The sequence below is a fragment of the Pteronotus mesoamericanus genome, unplaced genomic scaffold, assembly GCF_021234165.1.
Source record: "Pteronotus mesoamericanus isolate MK-2021 breed Mesoamerican mustached bat unplaced genomic scaffold, CSHL_Meso_final contig_169, whole genome shotgun sequence".
NCBI classification, from domain to species: Eukaryota; Metazoa; Chordata; class Mammalia; order Chiroptera; family Mormoopidae; genus Pteronotus; species Pteronotus mesoamericanus.
The window spans coordinates 7,490,202-7,517,524 of record NW_026555068.1 but is presented as its reverse complement, the minus strand read 5'-3'; the positions used below and the strand labels follow the sequence as shown (position 1 = coordinate 7,517,524).

The 27,323-nt window shown below is 38.0% G+C and overlaps 1 protein-coding gene, 1 non-coding gene and 1 pseudogene across 2 annotated transcripts; all 3 read left to right on the top strand.

Moving 5' to 3' along the window:
- Positions 1-242: 242 nt before the first annotated feature.
- Positions 243-21,227, top strand: BAG4 (BAG cochaperone 4). Its single transcript, XM_054566025.1, has 5 exons — positions 243-548; positions 9,391-9,498; positions 15,358-15,612; positions 16,724-16,978; positions 17,750-21,227. The coding sequence occupies exons 1-5, from the start codon at positions 279-281 to the stop codon at positions 18,233-18,235; spliced, it is 1,374 nt and encodes a 457-aa protein (XP_054422000.1). The 5' UTR covers positions 243-278; the 3' UTR covers positions 18,236-21,227.
- On the top strand, positions 5,981-6,776 carry LOC129064631 (40S ribosomal protein S2-like; annotated as a pseudogene).
- Positions 21,228-26,999: 5,772 nt separating the features above from the next.
- Positions 27,000-27,103, top strand: LOC129064926 (U6 spliceosomal RNA). The gene has a single exon (XR_008528537.1). It is a non-coding gene; the product is annotated as a U6 spliceosomal RNA (small nuclear RNA).
- The last annotated feature ends 220 nt before the right edge of the window (positions 27,104-27,323 follow it).

The window sequence follows — 27,323 nt, the reverse complement described above, 5'->3', positions numbered from 1 at the left end:
AGGGGCAGAGGAATCTAGATTGCATAGGTGGTAGGAAAATGTAGTCTCCCTTTTAAGGAACATGATGCTGCCCCTCGTTTTCCTGCTTGGCTGACCCCAGAGTAGCGGACATCAGTTCCTCAATTCTCGGGAGTCGGCTGCCGAAGGGGCGGGACTTGGCCTGGGATTGGCTATTGTTGGTCGGCCCCCTTCACTGTTGTCCATTCCCGCTCGCTGGCTGGCGCCTGCGCATTGAGCCGTCCGTGGGGGGCGGGAAGCCCTTCGGAGCAGTGGAGCGGATGTCGGCCCTCAGGCGTTCGGGCTACGGCCCCAGTGACGGTCCGTCTTATGGCCGCTACTACGGGCCTGGGGGTGGAGATGTGCCCGTGCACCCACCTCCACCTTTATACCCTCCTCGTCCTGAACTTCCCCAGCCTCCCGTTTCCTGGCGGGTGCGCGGGGGCGGCCCGCCTGAGACCACCTGGCCGGGAGAAGGTGGAGGAGGTGATGGCTACTACCCTTCTGGAGGCACCTGGACGGAGCCGGGTCGAGCTGGAGGAAACCACCAGGTAACCTTTGCGCCATCATTCCCAGGGGCTTCCGATCGGGTTTTTTTCTGGAGGTGAGGGCCATTGAGATTGCTATATCGCCAGAGCTCGTAATGGGTCAGGTTTCATATTTGTTTACCTTTGCAGGGGATTGTACAGATAAAAGACTGGGATCGTGGGTGGAGGCATATACTTGTATTTCTTTGCCCCTCGTTTTCTGCTGCGACAATAATAAATGTTTATTACCATTAAAAAAGGAAAAAAAAATCCTGGCGCTGACTTGCTAAGCTAAAGAGAGGGTGCAGCATCTCTCGCCTGAGGACGATGTTGGGCTGAAGTGACCCGGTTCTGTTTTTTAAGCTCTTACAATTTATCCTGCGTGGCTTGTCGGGCCGGCCTCAGCGAGAAGGGAGGTGGCTGCAGCCCCCGCCTTCACTCAGTAACCCTCCCCGCACGGGTTAGGAACGTGAAGGAAGTGAGGGAGGGATCTGGGCTTTTAGCCCTTTGCCCCCTAGTGCTTTGCCCAGGGTTGAATCACGAGTTATCAGTGTTGGAAAGCACTTTTGTGTTGTTTTAATTTTCATGGCGACTGCAACATTAATGTCATAACACACAGCGTCCCTGTTTTACGATTAAAGAACCCTTGGCTCTGAGAGCTTAACTTGCTCAATATACTCGGACTTATTTTCTTATATTGCCGCCAGAAACCTACAGTACTTATGTTAATGCAGTATTCTTCATATAGAATTATTATAACAGGGTGTGGGGCCTCACATCTTCTCTTTCCTTCAGCAATTATAACATCCTTGTTGTTTGAAAATTTAATAGCGTAATTCCTATACATTGCTGGTGAGGACGCAAAATGGTTCAGTACTTTGGAAAATAGTTTGGCAGTTACTCAAAACATTAATCATAGAGTTAGCATATTACTCAGCAAGGGTGCTCCTTGATATATACCCAAGAAAACTGAAAACATATGTCTACATAAAAACTTGTACATACATATTCAAAGCAGTATAATTCAAATAGCCAAAAAGTGGAAATATTCCAAATGTCCATCAACTAATGAATAGATAATATGTGGTATATTCATGCAATGGAATTATTTAGCCATAGAAAGAACTGATACCTATTGGGTTGGCCAAAAAGTTCATTTGATTTTTTTTCTGAAAGATGGCTCTAGTAGCCCTTAGTTGTCTTTAACTTCATTTGAAACAATTTTGTTAGATTGTATTGTGACAGCTGTCAAATCAGCCTGCATTTAAAAAAACAACTTTCAAAAATTGATTTTTTTGTGTAGCAATGTTAATATTGAAGATGGAAGAAAATAGCAACATTTTTGGCATATTATGCTTTATTATTTCAAGAAAGGTAAAAACACAGCTGAAACACAAAAAAAGATTTATGCAGTATGTGGAGAGGTGCTCTGACTGATTGGACATACCAAAAGTGGTTTATGAAGTTTTGTGCTGGAGATTTCTTGCTGGATGATGATGCTGCGCAGTCGGGTAGGCCAATTGATGTTGATAGCGCTCCAATCGAGACATTAATTGAGAAGAGTCAACAGTATACCAGGCAGGAGATAACCGACGTACTCCAAATAACCAAGTCAATAAAGTAATTAGTGAAAATGAAAAATGTGTCTTTTATTTAAGTGGATTTTTTGGTCAATCCAGTACATTCTGGAACATGGATGAACCTTGAAAACCATGCTACATGAACAAAACCAGTCAGAAAGACCACATATTGTATGATTTCATTTATGTGAAATGTCCAGTATAGGCAAATCTGTAGAGACAGAAAGATTAGTGATTGCCATGGGCTGGGAGAACCGGGGATATTGGGGTGACAAAGTGCTTGTGGTTTGTTTTTGGGGTGATTAAAATATTCTGGAATTAAATGGTGATGATGATTGCACAACTTTGAATATACTAAAAATGATTGAATTGTATGTGCACTTTCAAAAGGTGGGTTCTATGGTATCTTCATTATATTATTTTTTAAAGATTTTATTTATTTATTTTTAGAGAGAGGGAAAAGAGTGAGAAAGAGAGGAAGAGAATCATTAATGTGTGGTTGCCTCTTGTATGTCCCCAAGTGGGGACCTGGCCCACAACCAAGGCATGTGCCCTGACTGGGAATTGAACCTGTGACCATTTGGTTCACAGGCCAGTGCTCAGTCCACTAAGCCCCACCAGCCAGGGCAATGTCTTCATTATATTTTTAAACAATTGTGTGAGGAGAAAAACGTGTAGTAGAATTTAATTGTGAAGAAGAGTCTGTGTTTTCTCTCTCTAAACTGGGACTAAGTAGCCTGTGAGATTTTAATCCAATGATAGAGTGATGAAATGCTTGGCCTATAAATAGGCAAACCAGACCTAAGATCAATTGAAGGGAAAGAGGAGAAGACTGTTAAACTAATGACTTCTATGTGGGTTTGCTGTATTATCAAAACAGTAGTGTGTTAGGTGCTTAATAAATATTTGTCAATTGAATAAATTTTAAAAAAGTGTGTTTTCAGAGTAAGGTTACAGAAGTTAAGGTTTTACTGCTGTGTACGTAGTTGTAACGTATGGTTGGGGCGTAGGCATGCACATATGTTGGCTGATGATGTAGTTACAGGTAAAGCTGGAATGTGTAATGGGCATTTGTGAACCCTTTCAAGAGTTTATCTTTCTGGCTGATGTTTCTGAAACTTGAAAAGTGTAGAATTGTAATTTATACAGCAATGGAAAGTTGATACAAAAGATAAATGAGTATATGTTGTCATGGATGTTGCAAATGTTTTTTTTCTAAATTTGTTATTCATTTTTAAACTTTTTTGTAATTTTGACATGGAAACTTTACATTTTTCTATAATCAAATATGTTAAACAGACAAACCAAAAAGTATAGGAGCCTTTTAAAACCTTACTATTCAAAAAGTGTTCTCCTTGGATCAGAGGCTTCAGTGTTGCTTAGAGGTTTCTGGAAATGCAGAATTTCCTGCTCTAGACTTACTGCTGCAGTTTAATAAGATACCCAGGTGATTTGTATGCACATTGATGGTTAAGAAGCACTGCTCTGTAGAATTGAATATAGTGAGACTGTGTTGCACTGAACTACTACAAAGTCTTGATTCTATCTTTACGTGTTTAAATATGGCAGGGGAAAAATAGAAATCTACCTCCAAGTTTTCTTTTTTTCTTACCTTGTTAACTAGCTGTACTTGCAGCACTGTGGTTCGCTCCCTGAACTGGCAGCATCTGCATTGACTAGGAGCTTGTTGGAAATGCTCTACTTCAGGCCCTGCCCCAGAGCCGCTGAATCAGAATGTGCATTTTACCAAGATTCCTAGATGATTTACATGTTCTCCCAGAATTCGTCATATAAAGAATGCATGCTGAGATGGAAGCTGGAAGGCATAGGTAGGATTATAACCTAATTTCGGAAGTGATATACCGTCATATTGGTCATAGAGATCAATCACGGTACAACGTGGGAGGCAAGTTCACAAGGATGTGAATATTAGGAGTCAGGGATTTCTGGGGAGATACCTTTGAGGAGGATTACAATGGCAAGGAATGGGGCGGACAAAGAGCTCAGTTAGACTTACAGTGTAGTTCATAGGAGAGGTAAAAGAGCATGCGTTTGAACAATGAATGTGATCAGGTTTTTCCCCATATTTTATTGTAACAGTTTTCAAACATACAGAAAAGTTGAAAGAATTATACAGTGAATATATCCACCACCTAAATTATATAAAATTATCATTTATTATATCTGCTTTATCACATCTATATTTTTTTGGATGCATTTCAAAATAAATTGCATAAATTTTAAAGACATTATCAAAGGTATACAGGAGAAACAGAAGGTGATTCTGAGGTTTTAGTATTTCATAGGAATAAAGGTGTCATAAGAATAAAAAGGAAAAAGAACACGTTTTTATGGGAAGATACAGTTTAGGTTTGTATTGAAAGAACTAGTGATTGGTTAATAGAGGAGCTTTAAAGAGTATGACATGCAAAGACTTGGCAAGGGTTTGTGTATTGCCTTTACTTCCCTTCTGCTGGCAGTCAGTCAGTCACGGTGGTTAGTCATTTGCCTAACTTTGGATGTAATGTATGCAATTGATTAGAAAAGTTTGTGGTTTTATGTTCTCATTTTGGCTTTTTGATGCCAAATTTTAGAGTCTTTGTGGCCTCCAGTATTTGTTGTCTGCAGGAACAAAACAATAGATGTGGAACTTAGGAGGGAGATGGGGGCTGGAGATAGAGATTTGAGAGAGTTATCAACTATAAATATAACTGAACTACCAAACTGGGTAATGTGGCCAGGGACAATCATTGAGAATCTAGAATAGGTGACAGCAAAAGAGGATCCAAAAGAAGTCAATGAGAGAGAGTACTCAGGTAGTAGGAAAATCAGGGAAGTCATGCAGTGCAAACCGAGCAGGAACACAATTATTTTGCCAGTGTTATGAGAATTGAAAAGACACTGTTGGGTTTGGCAATAAAAAGATATTGTTGATTTCCATGGTGGGCGTTTAACACAGTATTAAAGCAATGAATGAGAGGTTTGGATGAGAAGATAGTGTAGACTCTACTTCCAGAAGTTTGTTAGTAAATAATGGTCACTTGACTGGGAAGCAGTATTGAAGGATTTTTAGGATTAGGTGGCTTGAGTGTGTCTGGAAGCAGAGGAGAGTAATCTAGTAGATGGGAAAAAAAGATGCACACAAAAGGATGGAATATAGTTTTGGGAGGGGAAATTAACAAGTGAGGAAGAGCCCTGGCTGGTGGCTTGGTTGGTTGGAGCATCGCCTGTACACCAAAAGGTGGTGGTTTCGATCCCCAGTTGGGGCATGGGGAAGTATGGGTGGCAACTCATCGATGTTTCTCGTTCTCTCTCTCTCTCAAATCAATAAACATATCCTTGGGTGAGGATTAAAAAAAATAAATTAACTTTTAAAAAAAGGAAAAATGAAGTGAGGAAGAGTTTAGAAACCTCTCCCTGAGGTAGAGGAGATAGGGTAAATTTGGAGTTGGAAGGACAATAAGGAATTTTAGCTCTTGGCTCCTTTCTTGGTGAAGTGGGAGGCAAGGTCATCTGAAAGTAAAGGAAGTGGGATAGGGTAAGTGTTTGAAGCAGGCTCTAAGAGAAAGGGGGAAATTGTAGAGAAGCATGGAAGACATCTAACTGAGATTGAAAATAAAATTTGTGATGCTGGTCAATACAGGAGCATCAAGTGCTTTTTAGTGATTTTGGAAAATGTAGCTATAAAATAATTTATAATGCACTTTTGTAATATTTTTTGTCTAATTTTATTGAAAAATAAAAACAGATTTATAAATGGAACATGGGTAGTAGCAGCACTACTCTGATTCCTCTGCTATCAGGTTTCTTTGGGTAGGGGTTATTTTTTGGAGGCACATTGGTAAGGCACTTTGTAAATTTCCCCCTAATGAGTGGATCCCTGTCACCAAGCTGAGCTGCCTGCAGATCAAGGACATGAATGAAGATCAAGCCCCTGAAAGAGATGTATCTCTTCTCCCTGCCCATCAAGGCATCTGAGATCTTTGACTTTTTCTTGGGAGCATCCCTCAAGGACAAGGTTTCGATTACTCCTGTGCAAAAGCAGACATGTGTTGGCCAGAGGACCCAGTTCAAGGCATTTGTTATTAGTACTACAGTGGACATGGTCTGGGTGCTAAGTGCTCAAAGAAAGCAGCCACTGCCATCTGTGGGGCCATCATCCTGGCCAAGCTCTCTATTGTCCCTTTGTAGTGAGGCTAGTTTGGGAACAAGATAAGCAAGCCCCACACTGTCCCTTGCAAGGTGACTGGGTGCTGTGGCACTGTGCTGGTGCACCTCATCCCTGCCCTCAGTGGCACTGGCCTTTTTTCAGCCTCTGTGGCCCAAGAAACTGTTGCTGAAGGCTGGTATTGACAACTGCTGTACCTTAGCCAGGAGCTGCACTGCCACCTTAGGCAACTTCTCCAAGGTCACTTTTGATGCCATCTTTAAGACCTATAGCTCTCTCACCCCTGACCTCAGAAAAGAGACTGTGTTCACCAAGTCTCCCTATCAGGAATTCACTGACCATCTTGTAAAGACCCACACCAGAGCTTCTGTGTAGAGGATCCAGGCTCCAGCTGTGGCTACCACAGAATTTTATACAAGGAAAAAAAGGGAATTAAGCCTGAAAAAAATAAAAAAGAAGACCCAACTATATGCTATCATTAGGGATCTACAAATCAAAACCTAATGAGATACCAGTTCACACTCAGTAGGATGATTATAAAAACAAAACCATAGAAAAAACAAGTGTTGGTAAGGATGTGGAGAAATTGGAACCCTTATACATTGCTGATGGGAATGTTAAGTGGTGTAGTTGCATTGGAAAACAGTTTTCCAGTTCCTCAAATTGTTAAACAGAGTTACCATATGACCCAGCAATTCCACTTCTGGGTACATACCCAAGAGAATTGAAAGCATGTGTCCACATAAAAAAAAATTATTAATGGATGTTTATAGCAGTATTATCCAAAAAGTGGCAACAGTCAGAATGCCCAACAGCTGATGAATGGATAAGCAAAATATAGAATCTGTATACAGTGGAATATTATTTGACCACAAAATGAATGAAGTACTGATACATGGTACCACATAGTTGAACCTCAAAAACATTATGTTAAGTGAAAGAAGCCAGTCACAAGATATCACGTGTTCTGTGATGCTATTTATATGAAATATACAGAATAGGTAAATCCAGAGAGACAGAAAGTAAGTAGTGGTGTAGAGCTGGAGAAATGGGGAGATAGGCGGGTATAGCTAAAGGGTGCAGTATTTTCTTTTTTAAAGATTTTATTTATTTGTTTTTTTCGAGAGGAAAAGGGAGGACGAGAGCAAGGAGAGATACATCAGTGTGAAAAAGAAACATCGACAGGTTGCCTCTCACACACATGATTCCTGGTCATCTGTCCTGACCAGGAATCAAACCTGCCACCTTTTGCCTTGCAGAACAATGTCCAACCCACTGAGCCACACCAGTCAGGGCTGTATTGACACTTAAATCCTTTGTTTGGAACTGGGACACTGTTCCCTTTACCCACTTTTTACATAAAAGGTTAAATTACATTTTTAAAGTATTTTAGTTTATACTTCCACTTCAAATCCACCATACATGGTACTTCCTCACCTTTTTCCATATATTATTTTCCTTCTCTGTATGAAAATACTAGTTTCTGGCAACATTGCTCTATTTATTTCCTCTGTTCTACAATACACACAAAACAGTTTGAAAATTAAAATGCTAATATTACTACTAGTAACGTTGTCTGTAAAGTTTACTATCTCTTTGCATGAATTTTGCTTTTAGGATATATATGACTAAGTATATATCCATTCAGAAAACTGTTCAAGAGTTACTTGGATTATTTTTGTGTGTATGACTTTTGTTAGTCTTTTTTAAAATATAGAGTTTGAATTTCTACTGAAATTTCCAGTTCAAATTAAGGATTAAAAATGTAAAATTTCATTCTTACATCTCTTAATGCCCACTATGAAAACACTGATTTCCAACCACACAACATACTCATTAAGTATGTATATCTGTGTTAGGGATATCAGTCAAATTATAGTGTTTTATATTCACTTGAAATAGTTTAATATTTTTTGTTTTGTTTTGCTTTATTTTGGGATTTAAAAACATTTCATTATCTTTTTTTTTTTTTAAGATTTTATTTATTTATTTTTAGAGAGAGGAGCAGAGAAGGAGAAAGAAGGGAAACATCAGTGTGTGGTTGCTTCTCATGTGCGGGCCACTGGCGTCTGGCCCGCAACCCAAACAGGTGCCCTGACTGGGAACTGAACTGGGGACCCTTTGGTTCACAGGCTGGTACTCAATCCACTGGCCACACCAGCCAGGGCTTATTATCTTTTATAATTATGTAAAATAGTTACAGTTGTTCTAAAGTCAAGTGTATAAAACAGGGTGTGTTTAAGGGAAGTCTACTTTCAATCCCTGCCCTGCACAGACGTAAAAGAGACTAATATGATTAAAATTCCAGATATCTATCACTCGTGTTCAGCAATTATCAAGTTATTGTTTATCTTGTTTATTTATACACCCAATCACTTGCCACACTGTTAGTTACAGTAGTTTAAAAATATGTATAGTATTTGTTTAGGACAGTCTTGAAGGCAGGAATGTATTCTAATGGAAATGATCTGCTCTACTAGGAGAAATAGATGATTCATGAAAGAGTAGAGATAACTGCAAGAGTAAAGTGTTAGGAAGTAAGAGGTATGTGATCCAGAGCTATGTGGAAGAATTGGCCTTCAGTAGGGCCAAAGACACTTCATTCATGCTTTCTGGGAAGAGTGACAGATATGGTACATTGGTAGGAGTTTCTGTCTGATTTCACTGCTTGCTCTCTCATGCACGCGTGTTTTCTCTCTCTCTCTCTCTCTCTCTCTCTCTGAGATAAAGTTGTCAGTTGAAAAATGAAGGGTGAGGTACGATTAGAATAGCTGTTCTGGGGTGTGTGGTGAACATAGTAAGTAGCTGTAGGCAGTGCTGAGTGTCTACCTGAGACTTGCGGTCATGAATTTACAGAGAAACCAAGAGCTTGTTGCATTTTTCTCCCCCAGATATTTAGATGAAGTACAGGTGTGAAGTCAGTGGATAACTGCATTTAAACTGAGTTAAGTGTTTGTAGGGTGAGTTGGGAGGCAGCTATGTTTTTCACATTGATGTTTCTCTGTGTCTCTCTTGGTTTCCCTTCCTCTCTCTCTAAAATAATAAACATATCCTTGGGTGAATTAAAAAAAGAAAAAAAGAAAAAAATTAATCCCACCACCCCCCCTTTTTTTTTTAGGAGCAGCCACCATATCCTAGCTACAGTTCTAACTACTGGAATTCTCCTGCTCGACCTAGGACTCCTTACCCAAGTACATATCCTGTAAGACCAGAAATGCAAGGCCAGGTATGGTCTAAAATTGACAAACTTTCTGAATTTTTCTTAAATTTTATTTTATTAATATGTTATTGCAGTTGTCCTGATTTTTTACCTCTTTGCCCCCCTCCACCCAGCACCCCCTACTCCTTCAGGCAATCCCCTCCCCCCCATTGTTTATGTCCATGGGTCATGTGTATAAGTAAGTTCTTTGGCTGTTCCATTTCCTATACTGTACTTTACACCCCCATGGCTATTCTGTAACTACCTATTTGTCCTTTTTTTTTTAGATTTTATTTATTTGCTTTTAGAGCAGGGAATGGAGGAAGAAAGAGAGGGAGGGAAACATCAGTGAGTGGTTGCATCTTGTGCGCCCCCTCCCAGGCACCTAGCCTACCACCTAGGCATGTGCCCTGCACTAGGAATGGAACCAGCGACCCTTTGGTTGGTTACTCAGTCCATGGAGCCACACCAGCCAGGGCCCTGTTTGCTTGCTGTTGCTTGCTTGATAGGATTTAGGAGCCAAGACCAGCCATTCTTATGGAAAAGCAACTTGGGTGGGTCGGTGAGTTGGGTGGGGTAGAGCCTCTATGGATCTCCAAGGTCGGTCACACAGTGGTTGTGATGGAGTGGCCAGGTTGATGGAGTCTCAGATATGGTACCACCTACTGACTCTGGGCGGGGAGGGCTCAGCAAAAGGACAATGGCCTCTGCTCACCCCAAAGCCAGGCACTTCAGTCTCTCCCCGTGTACCACTGGTGCCCTCTCAGCTGCCATCCTGGAGCTGGAGCTTAAAGGGAGCAAGTCTAAGTAGGTGAGTCTGTGTGTGAGCTCTCCAAGAGGAACTGCTTAGGGCTCCAGCAGCCCCCTCCCTTGACTCAATCCCTGCTGGTTTTTGCAGCCAAAAGTTTCGGGGACTTATCTTCCTGGCACGGGAACCCTGGATTAGGGGGCCTGGTGTAGGCCAGGGACTCCTTGCTCCCGAGATATCCCTCCCAAATTTTTATCCATGGGGGTGTGGGGCCACCCCACTCCGCATCTGTGCCCCTGCTACCAGTCTGGGTGGATGTGGTTTCTTCAATTCTGTAGTTGTCAGACTTCCATTCAACTTAATTTCTGACATTCCTGAGTGATGGTTGTTCTATATTTTCGTTGTAATTTTAATGTGTTTGTGGGAAGAGGCAAGGCATGCCTGCCTGTGTTGCCATCTTGACTGGAAGCTGAATTTCTTTCATAATGAACTGATTTATTTTTAGGAACTACAGAGATTTCACAGGAATGATATGTAGGTTTTGTTATTTAATGGGCTCTATCTTAATCATCTTAATGTTTTTAGATCAGATATAATTATAGTAAAGATAGCTTTAGCCATAATAGTTTATTTCTCACATCTGGGAACAAATACAAAATGTACCTTTTTTTATTTGACCTTCTTTTTGAAATATAACTGACATATAACATTATATTAGTTTCAGGTATACAACATGATTTGATATTTGTATCTATTACAAAATGGTCACCATATTAAAGCTAGTTAACATTCATCACCATACCTAGTTATAATTTTTTGTCTTGTGATGAGACCTTTTAAGATGTATGCTCTCAGCAACTTTCAAATATATAGTACAGTATTAACTGTGGTTACCATGCTGTATATTATATATTTGTAATTTATATATTTTATAACTGGAGGTTTGTACCTTTTGACTGCCTTCATTTATTCCTGCTGGCCAACCTTCTCACCACACCCCTCCCAAACCAGCAATCTGTTCTCTGTATTTTTGAGTTGGGTTGTTTGCTTTTTGTTTAGGTATGGTATTTGTCCACATGTATTTGTCTTTCTGTGTCTGGCTTATTTCACTTAGCATAATACTGTGAAGGTCCATCTATGTTGTTCCAGTTGGTAAGATTTCCTTCCTTTTTTATGACTGAATACTATTCCATTGTATACATATACTACATTTTCTTTTTCTGTTGATCCATTTAGGGACATTTAGGTTGATGTCTTGCCAATTATAAATAATGAACCCCTAGGTTCAGTGAACCTAGGGGCGCGGACACATTTTAGAGTTAATGTTTTTGTATTCTTTAGATATAGTCCTAGATGTGGCATTGCAGGGGTCATATGGTAGTTCTATTTTTAATGTTTTGAGGAACCTCCATAGTGTTTTCCATAGTTGCACCAATTTATATTCTCACCATCAGTGCAAAAGGGTTCCTTTTTCTCTACATCCATACCAACGCTTGTAATTTCTTGTCTTTTTTTTAATAATAGCCGTTCTAACAGGTATAGGGTGATATCTTATTGTGGGGTGGTTTTTTGTTTTTTGTTTTTTAAAGGCCTTGGTGTTTAATTGATTTTGTACAGGGTAAGATATGCTTGTAGCTTCCGTCCCCACACTGGGCAGGATTCCAACAGCAACCTGTGCCCCACCCCAAGCAGTTGCTGTCAGGCTCACCTTACCAGAAGGCAGTCTAGTGGGGGAGGACTTAGAGGGGGCCCAAGGCAGGGTGTAGAGCACTGCCCCTCTGCCGGCACGGCGGAGCCTGGCTTCCACCACGAGAGCCTGATTCCATTTCATGTGGTTTTGATTTACATTTCGTTGATGATTAGTGATGTTATGACACTTTCATGTACCCGCTGGCCATCTCTATGTCTTATTTGGAAAAATGTTTATTTAGCTCTTCTGACATTTTTAAATGATTGATTTTTTGCTGTTGTATGAGTTCTTTAAATATTTTGGAAATTAACCCCTTATCAGAAATAGAATTTGCAAACATTTTATCTGATTTAGTAGGTTATGTTTTCATTTTGTTGATGGTTTCCTTTGCTGTGCAGGTGCTCTTTAGTTTGATGAGTTCCCACCTGTTTATTTTTGCGTTTGATGCTTTTGCTTTTGGTGTAAGAAAATTTGACTTTCTATTTTTTAAGATTTTATCTATTTATTTTTAGGTAGAGGGGAAGGGAGAGAGAAAGAGAGGGAAAGACACATCGATGTAAGAGAGAAACATCAATCGCCTGCCTTCTGCACGCACCCAGACCGCGGATTCAACCCGCAACCTAGGCATGTGCCCTACCTGGGAATCCAACCAGTGAACCTTCGCTTTGCGGAAAGTCCCCCAGTCAACTGAACCATATTAGTCAGAGCAGAAAATTTGACTTCTTATGACAAATATTTTTATTTTATTTTATTTATTTTATTATTTTATATTTTGTGGGTTTTTTTTTTCATTTTAAGTTTTTAATGAAAGTTACATATAAGGTTACTTTATTCCCATATCTTAATTGTTTCTTCCTCATATTTGCCTTGTTCCTTTTTTACTTGGCGAGATTTGGCTTTATATTCAAGGAGCTTTTTGCAGTCTTTGTCCACCTTGCTGGCCCAGCAAGAATTTATCAAATGTTTGCTCTTTCTCATCTACCTATGAATTACCTATTTTCCTTTTGAAATACTAGACCTATTTCTCCCACTCCTTAGTCCAGATGGCGTATAAGCCTCACCTGCCCAATGTGATCTTAGACTGCATATTCTTATGGAACCCCTGAACGTACATATGTAATAAAATTGGTCATTTTCTTCTGTTGTTCAGTCTCATGTTAGTTCAATTATTAGTCTAGCCAGAACTTAAAAGTGTGGGAGAAAAATTACTTTCCCCATACTAACATATCCATTTTTTAAAAATCCTCACCTAAGGTTATTTTTTATTACTGATTTTAGAGAGGAAGGGTGAGAAAGAGAAACATTGATGTGAGAGAAACATCGATTGGTTGCCTCTCGTACTCACTCCCACCAGGGATTGAACCCACAACCTGGGTATGTGCCCTGACCAGAAATTGAACCTACAGCTTTTCTTGGTGTAGAGGACAATGTTCCAACCAACTGAGCCACCCAGCCAGGGCAAATATATCTATATTTTGGTAGACTTGTTTTCAGGCTTTTCCCTTTCATGTTTACATAGCTTTAAACTTACTGTACATACATTTTCTTTTGTGACTTATATCTACTTTCAGTGTTAATCTCCCACATATCCATCTCTCAGTTTCAACAAGTATCAATACATGGCCATCTTATTTCATCTATATCGGAGTATTTTGAAGAAAATTCTGGACATCATAGCATTCTATTTGTAAATACATACATATCTTTAAACTATAAGGAAGTTTTTTAAAAAATACCGCAATGCCATTATTAAAACTTAAAGATAAAAACTAAAAGTAATTTTTTTTAAGTTTGTCATACTTTAAAGATATTTATTTATTTATTTATTTATTTATTTATTTATTGAGAGAGGGGAAAGGAGGAAGAAAGAGGGAGAGAAACAACAGTGTGTGGTTGCCTCTTGCATGCCACCTACTGAGGACCTGGCCAGGAACCCAGGCACGTGCCCTGACTGGAAATCGAACTGGCGACCCTTTGGTTCGCAGGTCGGCACTCAGTCCACTGAGCCACACCAGCCAGGACTAAAAGTAATTTTTTAACATAATTAAATAACCTGGTCAGTTCTAACAGTGAATTTTTAAAGCAGAATAAAATTCCCTCAATGAATAGCCCATCATCTACTAACTCATTCCATTGTTATGGGACATTTAAGTTATTTGCAGTTTTGAAATAAATAATGCTGTGATGAACAAATTTATGCTTATAACTTTTTTCTGCAGTTGAATCATTTTCTTAGGAACGATTTCTAGAAGTTAAATAACGGTACGGAAGGTACGGAAAGTCACGTGGTGTTTTATCAAGTCTCCAACTGTGTTTGTTATATTAAGGGATTCTTTGTTTAGGCATAGCAACCCATAGGCAGGAGATCTTACCAGCCTCCCAGTTGGCTTTAACAAAGGGTGGTTCATTGTTATGTTCAGGGAATGATTGCTGGGATCCTCGTTTGAACCATTCAAAGGCTCTGTGTTGATAATAACTTGACTTTTTTCCTCTTGCCATAAAAGTATGACTAAGAATTTGTTATTTTCCACAGTATTGTGATGTTTGTCTCACATTGAGTTATCTCACTATTTTATGTGTTAGATTAGAAATCAAATTGAATTTAATTTTGTGCAGTTATTAACAGCTATTTAAGATAACAGAATTCTTGCCCTGCCTAGTGTGGCTCAGTGGGTTGGGTGCCGTCCCACAAACTGAAGGGTCACTGTCTCTATTCCCCTTCAGGGCAGAGGCCTGGGTTGTGGGCCAGGTTCCCAGCTGGGGGCATGTGAGGGGCTACCAATCGATATTTTTCTGGCACTTCGATGTTTCTTGCAAAGAACATGAGTTCTGGAATCAGATCTGGGTTCATTTCCTGACCTTGTCTTAATGATACCAACAACGATATTATAATTACTATTTTTTGACTGTACTATATGCCAGATACTATATCAAGCATTTTATATATGTCATCTCATTTACTTTTAACAATAACTCTTAAAGATAAGTTTATGAATTTATATATACAGAGCCTCTGGGAGAGCTAGGTCTGTATCTGTAGTCTTTTTTTTCTTTCTATTGTATCATGATTATTTTCTTCTTTCTCTAGCCATTCTTCCACGTTTACCAGAACCTCTCCCTAGTGTGTGAGTACAAGTTCTCTCCTGATAGGTCTAATTGTTAGGTGTACTTACGGAAATGTTTGGCATGGAAGCACTGCTCTAGGGCATCTCATCGCAATGTAGTCTCCCATTATTATGGCACAGACTCTACAGCGATAATCTGAGTTTAATATATGGTATGTAATTATAATATATGAAAGAAAGGATGCTTCAAAGATTGCTTAATAGTTCATATTTTCCTTAGTTACTGATCTCTTTCTAAAGTTTTCAAAGTTGGACATTCAGTCAGAGCATTTCAACTCTTTTACTTGTCTTTTTTCCTTTTCTCTCAACTATGCTTTTTACAGAGTTTGAATTCTTACACAAATGGTTCATATGGCCCACCATACCCCACTGGCCCTGGGGCAAATACTGCTTCATACTCTGGGGCTTATTACACACCCGGATATTCTCAGACCAATTACTCCACAGAGGTTCCAAGCACCTACCGTTCACCTGGCAACAGCCCAACCCCAGTCTCTCGTTGGATGTATCCCCAGCAGGACTGCCAGGCTGAAGCACCTCCTCTTAGGGGGCAGGTTCCAGGATATTCTGCTTCACAGGTAAGCATTTTTCTGTTGGGTTTATATTTTTCAATATTTTATGAATGATGCCATGTTCATTTCCCTGTTCAAGAGGAGTTCCAATATGTTGACATGGGAAACATCCAAACCTGTAGAGAATTTTTATGAGTTTATTTGAGCCAAACTGACAACAGTTGTCAAGAAGCAAAATCTCAGCGGATTGAGAAAATGCTCCAGAGAATGGCAGTTTTGCACCTTTTTTTATATATTACAATCAAAGGAGGAGATATAAGGAGGTTACATGAAATCCACTGGTGGTACATTAGGGAGGTAGTAGAAAGCGAAGTTCAGAAACCTCTGAGATTGGATAAAAAGTAAAAGGATATAGACAGCTACTTTTTTGACATTGGTGGGTATAGGAGAGTTAACAAAATTTACACCAGATAGAGATGGTATATGGGAGAACAAGGTAACAATGAAGGGCTCTGTGGTCTTGTTCTCTGGGGGAAGATTGTGCCCTGGTGGGTCTGGAAAAAGGAATTACTCTGACATTCCAAAGGTAAGTTATCATAGATGCAAAAAAGACAATAGACAGGCTCAGTTAAGGTGAAGATTGACCTTTGTCAAAGAAGGTACTGGCTCAGGATATGACTAGCCACCATAACTCGCTTTTAGTTAGGAAGTTTTAATTTCAGACCATCCTATATGGTTACTTTAGGTCTCTGAGTTTGTAAGGTCCACTGTGCAAGCCTCCTCTTAGCTTGTCAGGTTTAATTAGTATGTGGCCCCTTTTTTGTCCACAAATATGTCTTTGTTTCTGCTTCCTTATAGTATATGGGTCTACTTATTTATAGTATGTATCAGGCAGACTTACGTTGTGCTTTAGCCATTGAATTGTAGGCCCTATTCCTTCTAAGTTTGATTGTCAGCAAATCTGCCCATGGTGTTTTTCGAACCAAGTTTTTTTAGGCTTGGAGAAATTACTATAACTGATCAGAGATGCTATAATTTGGCCCAGTTGTAGCCAAAATATATTCTGTTAGGGACATATGAAGCATCTCAGAATCTGTTAATACTAGAATATTTTCATTACTTCCTTTTATTTTTTTTTTTTAAGCAATGACCAGCATATGTCCTTCTTTCAATATAGAACCCTGGAATGACCCTGCCCCACTATCCTTATGGGGATGGTAATCGTAGTGTTCCACAACCAGGACCATCTATACGACCACAAGAGGACTCATGGGCTCCTCCTGGTGCTTATGGAATGGGAACCCGTTACCCCTGGCCTTCAGCTGCACCCTCGGCACCACCTGGGAATCTCTACATGAGTGAAAATACTTCATCATGGCCTAGCAGTGGCTCTCCTCAGCCACCTCCTTCACCACCACCCCAGCAGCCAAAGGTAGGAGACCTAAATGTTGTTCTTTTGATGTTTGGGTAGTTAAGAAAGCACAACATGAAACTTTTCTGCAATGGTTTGTGGTAAGTGGGGACTAATTACAGAAAGTTGGTTAATACTACCTATAGCTTTACCTAGCCCAGTTTCCTTTTTTTTAAAAAAGAAAAAAAAGAGTACTATTTTAGAGTAGTTTTAGGTTCATATCCTCTTTCCAAAAGACCAAAAAAAACCCCAAAAAACAAAACTCATTTACTGTTTGTTGTAATACTGTCTGAATGTTAAACAAACAAACAAAAAGAAGAGGTATTTTATTACCTCAATCTGTAGAGAGAAGACAAAACCAATATGAAATTGTGTGGTTTAATTAAACCAAAGACTTGAGCACATCATTTGCTTGTGATTAGTTTCCTTTTTAAGATCTGTCTTAAGGTTTTAACTCTTCATGGGAAAAACTATCTAATTTCTGTTTATTAAGTCACTCATTGGATTGTGAGGTAGTAAGAGTAGATTATGTGGTATTCATGGTGATGTCCTGCCTCAGGTAGATTCCAGCCATTATACTCAAGAAATCTCTGCCTTTTACTTGACAGGGCACTCCCTTTTGTCTCTTTAGGGCTGTTTTTCTCAAGTAATTAATGAGGGAGGTCCAGTTTTATTGGTGGGGAATCTTTTCATGTACCTTCCTGGTCAGGTGAAAGATGTGGGCTAACAAATCTGATGTTGATGGATTTCCATTGAAACAGCTTTTTCCATTCTTTGCTCTTCCACCCCAAGGATTCCTCATACCCCTATAGCCAATCAGATCAAGGCGTGAACCAGCACAACTTCCCTTGCAATGTCCATCAGTACGAGTCCTCGGGAACAATGAACAGTGATAATTCAGACCTTTTGGATTCCCAAGTCCAGTATAGTGCTGAGCCTCAGCTGTATGGTAATGCCACCAACGAACAACCCAGCAATCAAGAGCAAAGTAATAATCTTCCTGAAGAGTGTTTACCTTCAGACGAAGGTACTCCCCCAAGTATTAAAAAAATCATACACGTGCTGGAGAAGGTCCAGTACCTTGAGCAAGAAGTAGAAGAGTTCGTAGGAAAAAAGACAGACAAAGCATACTGGCTTCTGGAAGAGATGCTAACCAAGGAACTTTTGGAACTCGATTCAGTTGAAACCGGGGGCCAGGACTCTGTCCGACAGGCCAGGAAGGAGGCCGTTTGTAAAATCCAGGCCATACTGGAAAAATTGGAAAAAAAAGGATTATGAAAGGATTTAGAACAAAGGGGAAGCCTGTTACTAACAACTGAAACTCTTGATTTTGGGGAAGTACCCTCTTGAAATGCCCATTGATGAGAAGAAGCAATGCATTCCAACTTTCCTTTGATTTAAAACTTGAAAAACTGGTAAAGGATTTGGCAAAACATTTTTGTTATGAGTTGTTTTCAGTTTTCAGACCAATGAATGTAATAGGAAACTATGGAGTTATCAATATTGCCAAGTAGACTCACTCCCTAAGAAATTTATGGATATCTTTAAGCTGCTTCTTATCAGCAGGAGGGAAATACATTTTATGGAACAGGCTTATCAGAAACCTAACAGATGAGACTGGATATAGTCTGAGACAAATAGGCTCTGTTTTTTAAAACATCTAGATTGTCACATTTTTGTACATTTTGACTGCTTTCAACATACACGTCGTGTAATTACAGCTTGGACTTTAGCTTTGTTGGACCTCTGTTTTGTTTTGTTATTTGCAGTTTACAAATATAGTATTATTCTCTACTTCTTGGTATATTTTGTAGTAATATGTTTAATGTAATTATTCAAGAGACTATATTGACAGCCAGATAGTATGGCATTTCTGAATGAATTTATATCTTTTCACCACTTGAATATATTGCAATGTATAGTGAGTTCCTGAGGTAAATTGTCTCCTTTTTTTGTATAGATCATTAGGCTAGAGTTTTACTACTTCTACTTTTCATGTTAATAGCGGAAGGCAATTTGAAAATAACATGAGCATAGGAATGCAAATGTTTGGGGCCATTTTTCTTTTTTGCTCTTTTATTGTATTTACTAAATACAGTACAGTAAATACAGTAAATACAATAAAGTAAATATACTGTAAAGTAAATAAAGATTTACTTTAAAATTTCCTTTCCCCCCCTTAATTATCTTTTCACCAGTGCTGCTTTTATATGGAGCACATGGAGCACAGATAACAGATGAAAAATTAAATGGCACAGTGGGTAGAAATAATTAACTGTAAAAGCTAATGAATATGACTACTTGGAAATGTTGTTTTCCATCTAAAATATTGGTTTCACCAAGAGCCCTACAAGTAGATTTCAGCTCAGTTTGTAGTAAAAAACAATGAGGGTAAAAGAAAGTTCATGCTCAGGGAATGAATCAGCCATAGCTAGAGTGGGCAATTATTTTTTCTTTTAAAGGTAGATTTGATGTTTATCTTTATTTCCCTTGAGTAAATTGCATAGGAAATATTACCTATTTTATAAAAAGATGTTTATTACCATTAGTAATAATCATCTGAGAGCCAAATTTAAGGAAGGGATATTGAAAGGGCCTTAGCTGGGCTTGCTTGGGTAGCTCTGTGCTATCTCTATGCTATTGTATAGAAGAGACTTAGGTAAATAATTTAGTTTTTACACCTAAAGTGATGCCTAGTGTACACTGTCTGTTATTTGAAAAACAGCGATTTCTTAATAAGATACCCAAATGATAATGTTTCTTTTCTAGGCTGCCAGGCCTATTAGTGATAATAATCTATCAGCCATCTCCTCTCCTTACTTAAAAAAAAATAATAAAAAACCAATACAAACATAATTGGTTATGAGAAGAAGTGGAGTTAAAATAATGGCTGGGTCTTATGGTTAGGATGAGTGATTTTATGAGATTATGTGATAATTTTATTCCAGGGTTTTTATTTTTGGCTTCTTATAGGAATGTTAAACAAAGGCTTTTCTATGAAAATTAGAAAACTGTACTTGAAACAAAATTTAGAAGGGGAGAACCTTAAATAGCAAAGTTAACATAAAGCAATGAGACAATGACTAATTCAGGAGAGAAAACTGCTATTTGAGTGCCCAAGATACTAATTTTCATTGTCTTGATATGTATATATTATGCACATATATACATATGTATATGGTTTTTAAAGTTATTTAAAACTTTTTTTCAGTTAATTTTAGGCCTTTTGAAGAGTTGTAAAAATAGTTTCTGTATACTCTTCACACAACTTGCCCTTCTGTTAACATCTTACATAACTATAGACCATTTGTCAAAGTAAGAAATTAGCCTTGAAACAATACTATTAACTAAAATAGAGAGTTTAAAAAGTAGAGATTTTCTTAGCCTTCTCACTAATGTCTTTTTTACTTACTGTTACAGGATCCAATTCAGAATCGCATCTTGCATTTAGTTGTCATGTGTCTGTAGTGTCTTCCAATCTGTGACAGTAGACTATGACACCTGATGTTGTAATGTATTTCTGGTGTTGTTAACCTTAATCACTACCTAAGGTAGTGTCCGCTAGGATTCTGTACTGAAAAATACTGTTTCCTTTGTGATGACTAAATATTAGCTGGGGATACTTTTGAGACTATGCAAATGCCCTGTTTCTGCTTAAGCCTTTGCCTGCTCATTTTCTTATCCATGGGCAAATCTTGCTTGTGTGTCAGTTACTACTGTGGTGTTTTAACGATGATTTTCTATTTCTCTTATTCTACATTCATTAATTGAAATTCTTATGTAAGGAAGGGTTATTGCTCCTGGGTTTATATTTTTTAATTATAATAAGATATTCAGGGAAGTACAAACTTAGAACTTAAAGGTGTAAACTATATTCAGCTGATTCCAAATACCAATGTCAAAGAAAGGAAAACTAAATTGGTAACCTGTTTCAGAAAGTATACTGAACATATGAAGGAAAGTAGTATTTATGATTTGTGGATATGGTTCCGTTTTTGACTTAGTATTGAATCCAGACTAAATTCAAAATTTTCTTGAAATTCCACATGGACTTTAAGTGTCTAAATTTATATTACTTTGGGGATAATTTTTGTCAGAATCTTGAATAAAGGTACCCATACCTGGCATGTAAAACACAACTATGTCTTTTTTATAATAAGCTACTATTCTGTCATACATAAACAACAATATGAATATTTAGACAAATAAACCCTAATGAAATATCTGGGGGATGGGTTATGATTGTCTCTACATTTTTGGTGTGGACTTGAAATGCTTTTTTAGTTGATTGATGTAACACTGTTAAATGTGTGCAGATTTTTTTTTAAGTTTATAGATTAATTTGGCATTTTTATAAAAGGCTTTTTGGGATGGATAGTTGATGACTGGAATTTTTATTTTTCTTCTTTTTAAAAAGTTATGCATTTAAGGAATCAAATCTGTGGAAGTTACAATTTTAAAGAGTCAAGTCTATGAAAAAGAGTATTCTCCTGCCCCCACTCCCATTTTTTAAAACTGATTTTAGTGAGAGAGGAAGGGGGAGAGAAACTTTGATCACTCGCCTCCTGTACGCGTGCCCCAGTTGGGGATCAAACCCGCAACCTAAGCACGTGCCCTGACCAGGGATCGGACCCCCAACCTTTTGGTGTACGGGATGATGTTCCAACCAACTGAGCCACCCAGTCAGGGCGCCACTCCCATTTTTAATTCTTAAAAAGCAACTACTTTCAATTAAAAAAAATTATCTCTATATTTATCAATTGCTTCTTCTTGATTTTCAATTTTAGGTCATTTTTACTGATTGTCTATTATAGAGGATGAACGTTCAGGTTTATTTCTCTGCCCCCTAACATACACCCCATCTCAGTCCTCATACCCCCAACTTCTCAATCTAGGTATATGGTAATTTTGTCGACTATGTAATTGCTAACCAGAGCTCCGCCACATACTTAACTATGATTACTTAAACTTTTTGAACAACTTGTTTTCTCTGGATTTAATCATTTGCTTATTTTGTTTGCTTATGTGCTTGTGATTAATTTGACTTCACACCATCTGTCATTTGTCTAAATCTTCTCTTAAAATACTCAGACAGCCCTGGTATGGCTCAGTGGATTGAGTGTTGGCCTGCAAATGAAAGGGTCACCGGTTCCATCCCAGTCAGGGCACATGCGTGGAATGCGGGCCAGGTCCCCAGTTGGGGGAGTGCAAGAGGCAACCACACATCACTGTTTTGTCTTCCTCTCTCCCTCCCTTCTCTCTTTAAAAATTAATAAGTAAAATCTTTAAAAAAAGATGCTCAGACATATATTTTATCAATTTCAAAAGGAAAAAGTCTATCCTAGAGCCTTCTGACTGGAGAACTGGTACTGTTCCAGGTGCATACTTTTATTCTGGGGTCTTCTACTCACCATGTTGCTTTCTTGTTCTTTGTAGCCTATCTTTCCCTTTCTTGATTTGTTTCCTTATTTTGGTAGTTTGTTCTTATATAGTTTCTTGGGAAAGGGTGTGTGGGACATAATTTGTTTATATCTTGCATTATTTGAAAATGTGTTTTCATGGTCCTTTGTATAAAACCCAATTTTTCTCTCTGGAAGCTTGTAGGATATTTTTGTCTCCTCTCTTTTGAAGTTTTCTAAGGTACAGTTTTGGTATAGGCCTGTTTTTCTCTATATGCTGGGCACATTTCATTATGGAAACTCATGTCTTTAACTCCTATGAAGTATTTGTGATTTTTTTTGTTTGTTAATTTCCCTCCTCTACCACCCTTATCTCTGATAACTCTTTTTAGAATTCCTGCTGTTTCTGTTATAGATTTCTTAGACTGGTTGCTTGATTTGCTTATGTTTTCTGTTCTTCATTTTTTTGCCTTCTTGATGTACTTTGTGGGAGGTTTACTCACCTTTATAGTGCAACTCTAGAATTTTACATTTTTTTATCATATTTTTAATTTCTAAGAATTTTTTCTGTTCTTATACAAGATTCTGCTTTTTGTGGTTGTAGCATCTTTTATCCTTGAAGATATTAATGATAACTTGATGTTCTTACTGAATAATGGATTTCCTCCAGCATTTCTTTTTCCTTTAACTCCATCTTTATCATGTTAGAGAGATTTCTCAGATGTCTAGTAGGTCTTGGTTATATTTTTTTACAGTGTTATTATACTAAAAACCCAAAATTATTTCTAGAAAATGCTTCCTGACTATTCTGTTTTAATTATTAGTATTATCTTTCTTGGAGTGGGATAGCTATTTTAAACCTAAAATTGGGGAGGGTATTTTATCTTGATAATTTTCACTCCTGTGTTTAAAACAGGAGGGTTTTATATTGTGTGGCTTTTCTCCCATAGCTGTGGGCAGTAGCTCATCTGCTGTAATGTGATATGAAGTAGAGGAGGTGCCAGCTGCTGAAAGTGAGGATTTAAGGGTTTCTGGGTTCAAGGCACAGTTTTCTCTCAGCCACCCCTTAAATGTTCTTTTATTTTGCAATACATACTTTATCTTGTAAGCTAATGCCAAGAGTAGTATTGCCAGATGAAACGTAGGACTCCCACTTACATTTGAATTTCGGATAAACAATAAATCATCTTTAAGTATAAGTATGTTCTAAATATTGCATGGGACCTTCTGGTGCTAAAAATGATTGTTTTGCTGAAATTCAAATTTAACTGGAAATATAATAGCTCCCCCTTATGTAAGGGGACATATGTTCCAAGACCCTTAGCGGATGCGTGAAACTGGATAGTACCAAACCCTATATATATTGTGTTTTTTTCCTGTACATACATATGTATGATAAAGTTTAATGTATAAATTAGGCACAGTAAGAAATTAACAATAACGTAATAGAAAAATTATAACAATATGCTGTAATAAAACTTTCATGAATTTGGTCTCTCTCTCTCAACACTTGTTCTTAGCCAAAAGGCTGAGAAGTGATTCTCTGAAAGTATCTTAGTGTAGTGTACGTAGAGTGTGGACATGCTGGACAAAGGGGTGATTCATGTCCCAGGAGGGAGGAGTAGGGCAGTGCAAGATTTCATCAAGCTACTCAGAAGTGTGTACAATTGAAAACTTTGAATTGTTTATTTCTAGAATTTTCCACTTAATATTTTCAGATTGAGGTTGACCACAGGTCACTGAAACCACAAAATGTGAAATTGGAGAAGGAGGGACTACTGTATGGTATTTTTTTAATTAAAGTTTTTATTTTGAGATAATTGTACATTCACCTGCAGTTTTAAGAAATAATGCAAAGCTTTCTTGTACCTTTTACCCAATTTCCCTCAATGCTAATGTCTTGCAAACCTTCCTGCAATGTTACAACCAGTATATTGACATTAATATAGTGAAGATACGGGACAGTTCCATCATCACAGCTTTTCCTCCTGTTGAACGTTTATAGACACACCTGCTTCTCCTTTGCTACCATACTAAACCCATTAATCTGTTGCTCTATTTCTAAATTTTGTTTCAAGAATGTTATATAAGTAGAATTGTATGTTACATAACCATGAGAGAGATTGGCTTTTTTTCACTCAGCATAATTCTCTTGAGATTCAGCCAAGTTATTTCCTGCATCAGTAGGTTTGTGTTTTTAACTGCCAAGGAATAGTCTGTGATATGGATGTACGACAGTTTTAACTCTTCACCTGTTGAAGGACATCTGGGTTGTTTCCAGTTTGAAGTTCTTATAAATAAAACTGTTACGTACGTTCATGTACAGGTTTTTGTGTGGACATAGTTTTTATTGTGGGGGGCGGGGAGTAAATGCCCAGGAGTGCAATTCCGGATTATATGGTAGTTGCATGTTTAATTTTTTTTAAAGAAACTACCAAACTTTTCTAGAGCAGCTATACCATTTTACATTCCCACCAGCAACATATGAGTTGCTCTGCATCCTTGACGGTATTTTTTTTAAAGCCTTTCTGATGGCTGTACAGTGATAGCTCATTGTGGTTTAATTGGCATTTCCTTAATGGTTATTGATTTTGAACATCTTTTCATGTGCTTATTTGCCATCTGTATATTCTCTTCCATGAAATGTCTGTGCATGTATTTGCCCATTTTCTAACTGTACTTATGTTAATAAACTTATTTTAGAATATTTAGATTTACAGAAAAATTGCGATAATGCTACAGACTTCCCATATAACCCACACCCTGTTATTAGCACTTTAAATTAGTTTTATACATTTGTTACAATTAATTGACCAATACTAATACATTCTCATTAACTAAAGTCCATTCTATATTTAGATTTTCTTAGTTTTTACCTAACATCCTTTTCTTCTTCCAGGATTCTGTATCTCTTTAGGTATCTCTTGGCTTTGACAGTTCTCAGGCTTTTCTTATTTTGGATGACTCTGACGTCCTAAAGAGTACTAGTCAGATATTTGGTAGAATGCCCCTCAGCTGGGATTTGTCTGGTGTTTTTCTCATAATTATCGTGAGGCTGTGGGTTTATGTACCACAGAGGTAAGTGCCCTTCTCATCATATAACAAATACATACTGTCAGTGTAAATGATACTGTTGCTGCTAACCTTAACCACCTGGCTGAGGTAGTGTTTGTCAGGTTTCTCCATTATAAAGTTGCTTTTGTCCCCATTTTTCAATACTCTTTGGAAGGAAGTTACTATATACAGTTTCACACTTAAGGAGAGCAGTAATTAGCCTCCTCCGCCTTGAAAATGTTCATCTACATAAATTATTTAAAATTTTCTTGCAAGGGAGATTTGTCCATTCTCTCCCATTTATTGTATTTATTTGGGTGTTTTTAAAAATATATTTATTTTTAGAGAGAGGGGAAGGGAGGGAGAAAAAGAGACATCGATGTGTGAGAGAATGATTGATTGACTGCTGCTGACTCTCATATGTGCCCCAAGTGGGGGATGGCCAGCAACCCAGACATGTGCCCTGACCTTTCATTTTGCGGACTGACACCCAAACAACTGAGCCACACTGGTCGGGGATATTTATTTAATCAGTCATATCAACATGGACTCATTTATTTTATATCTTGTATTATGATCTAATACTACCTTATTTTGTTGCTCAAGTTGTCTTGCTTTGGCCACTGGGAGCTCTTTCAGTTGTGTCCTTTTGACATGCCCCTTCATTGTGTGGCTTCTTTTATTCTTCCTGAGTCCGTCCTTCCTTTTTGGCACTGTGAGATTCTTCAGGCTCATCTTGGGTATTTCCTGTTCTTGTCTTAGAATCAGTTATTTCTTCAAGAAGCTTTGGTTCCTTTTATTGAAGAAGGGTATTGAGACCAAATTTGGGGTCCATTGTTTGTCTTTTCATTGCTGAATTTTAAGGACTCTTTGTTTTCTAGATACTAGTCTTTTGCTGGGTATGTGGTTTATAAATATTTTACCCCAGTATATAGCTTGTCTTTTCATATTTTTTTAAAAAAGTTTTTGTCTGGATTTACTGAGAGAGAAGAAACATCGATTTGTTGTTCTACTCATGTATGCATTCATTGTTTGATTCTTGTCTGTGCCCTGACCAGGGATTAAACCCACAACCTTGGCATATTGGGAAGATGCTCTAATCAACTGAGCTACCTGGGCAGGGCATGTTTTTCACTTTCCTAACAGCCTTTCACACAGCAAAAGTTTTCAATTTTGATGAAATCCTATTTATCAGTTTTCCTTTTTTAAAGATTGAACTTTTGGCATCCGGTTGCTAAAAACTCCTTACTTACACTCAATTCCTGAAGATTTGCTCCTGTTTTTTTCCTAAAAGTGTTATACTTTACATTTGTATTTGCTACTCTCAGTCTGATCACCCTAGCCAAGAGGACTTGGCTTGATGGAAACCTCTGTGAGCTAGAGGAAAGCTACCTTGCTGCACAGCTTAAATGGAAGATACCAGGTTATCAACATTCAAAACAAAAAGCCCTCAATGAAGTAAGACAGGGAAATTGTAAGGCAAGTATAAATCACTTTCCTCAAAGTAAAACAAAAACAAAAACTAAGATTATTCAAGTTGAGGATGGAAACTATTCAGTTGTGGCTCTAAGTTAATAAAATGTATTTTCATGCTCGCTTCGGCAGCACATACACTAAAATTGGAACAATACAGAGATTATCATGGCCCCAGTGCAAGGATGACATGCACGTTCGTGAAGCATTCCGTATTTTTTTTTAAAATGTATTTTCAAGAATGGTTGTGGACCTAACAAAAATCACCAATGTTGGGCTGGAAGAGAGCATCACCCTGGATGTCTCTAAGTTTCCTACTAGTTCTAACAGCTGAAATAGCTTAGGTATTCTGTGTTCCTGATTTTAAGCACCTTGCCTCACAGTAGCAACTATATATTCTTGATCAAAATGTAGATTCATGACCTCTCTCATTAACTATA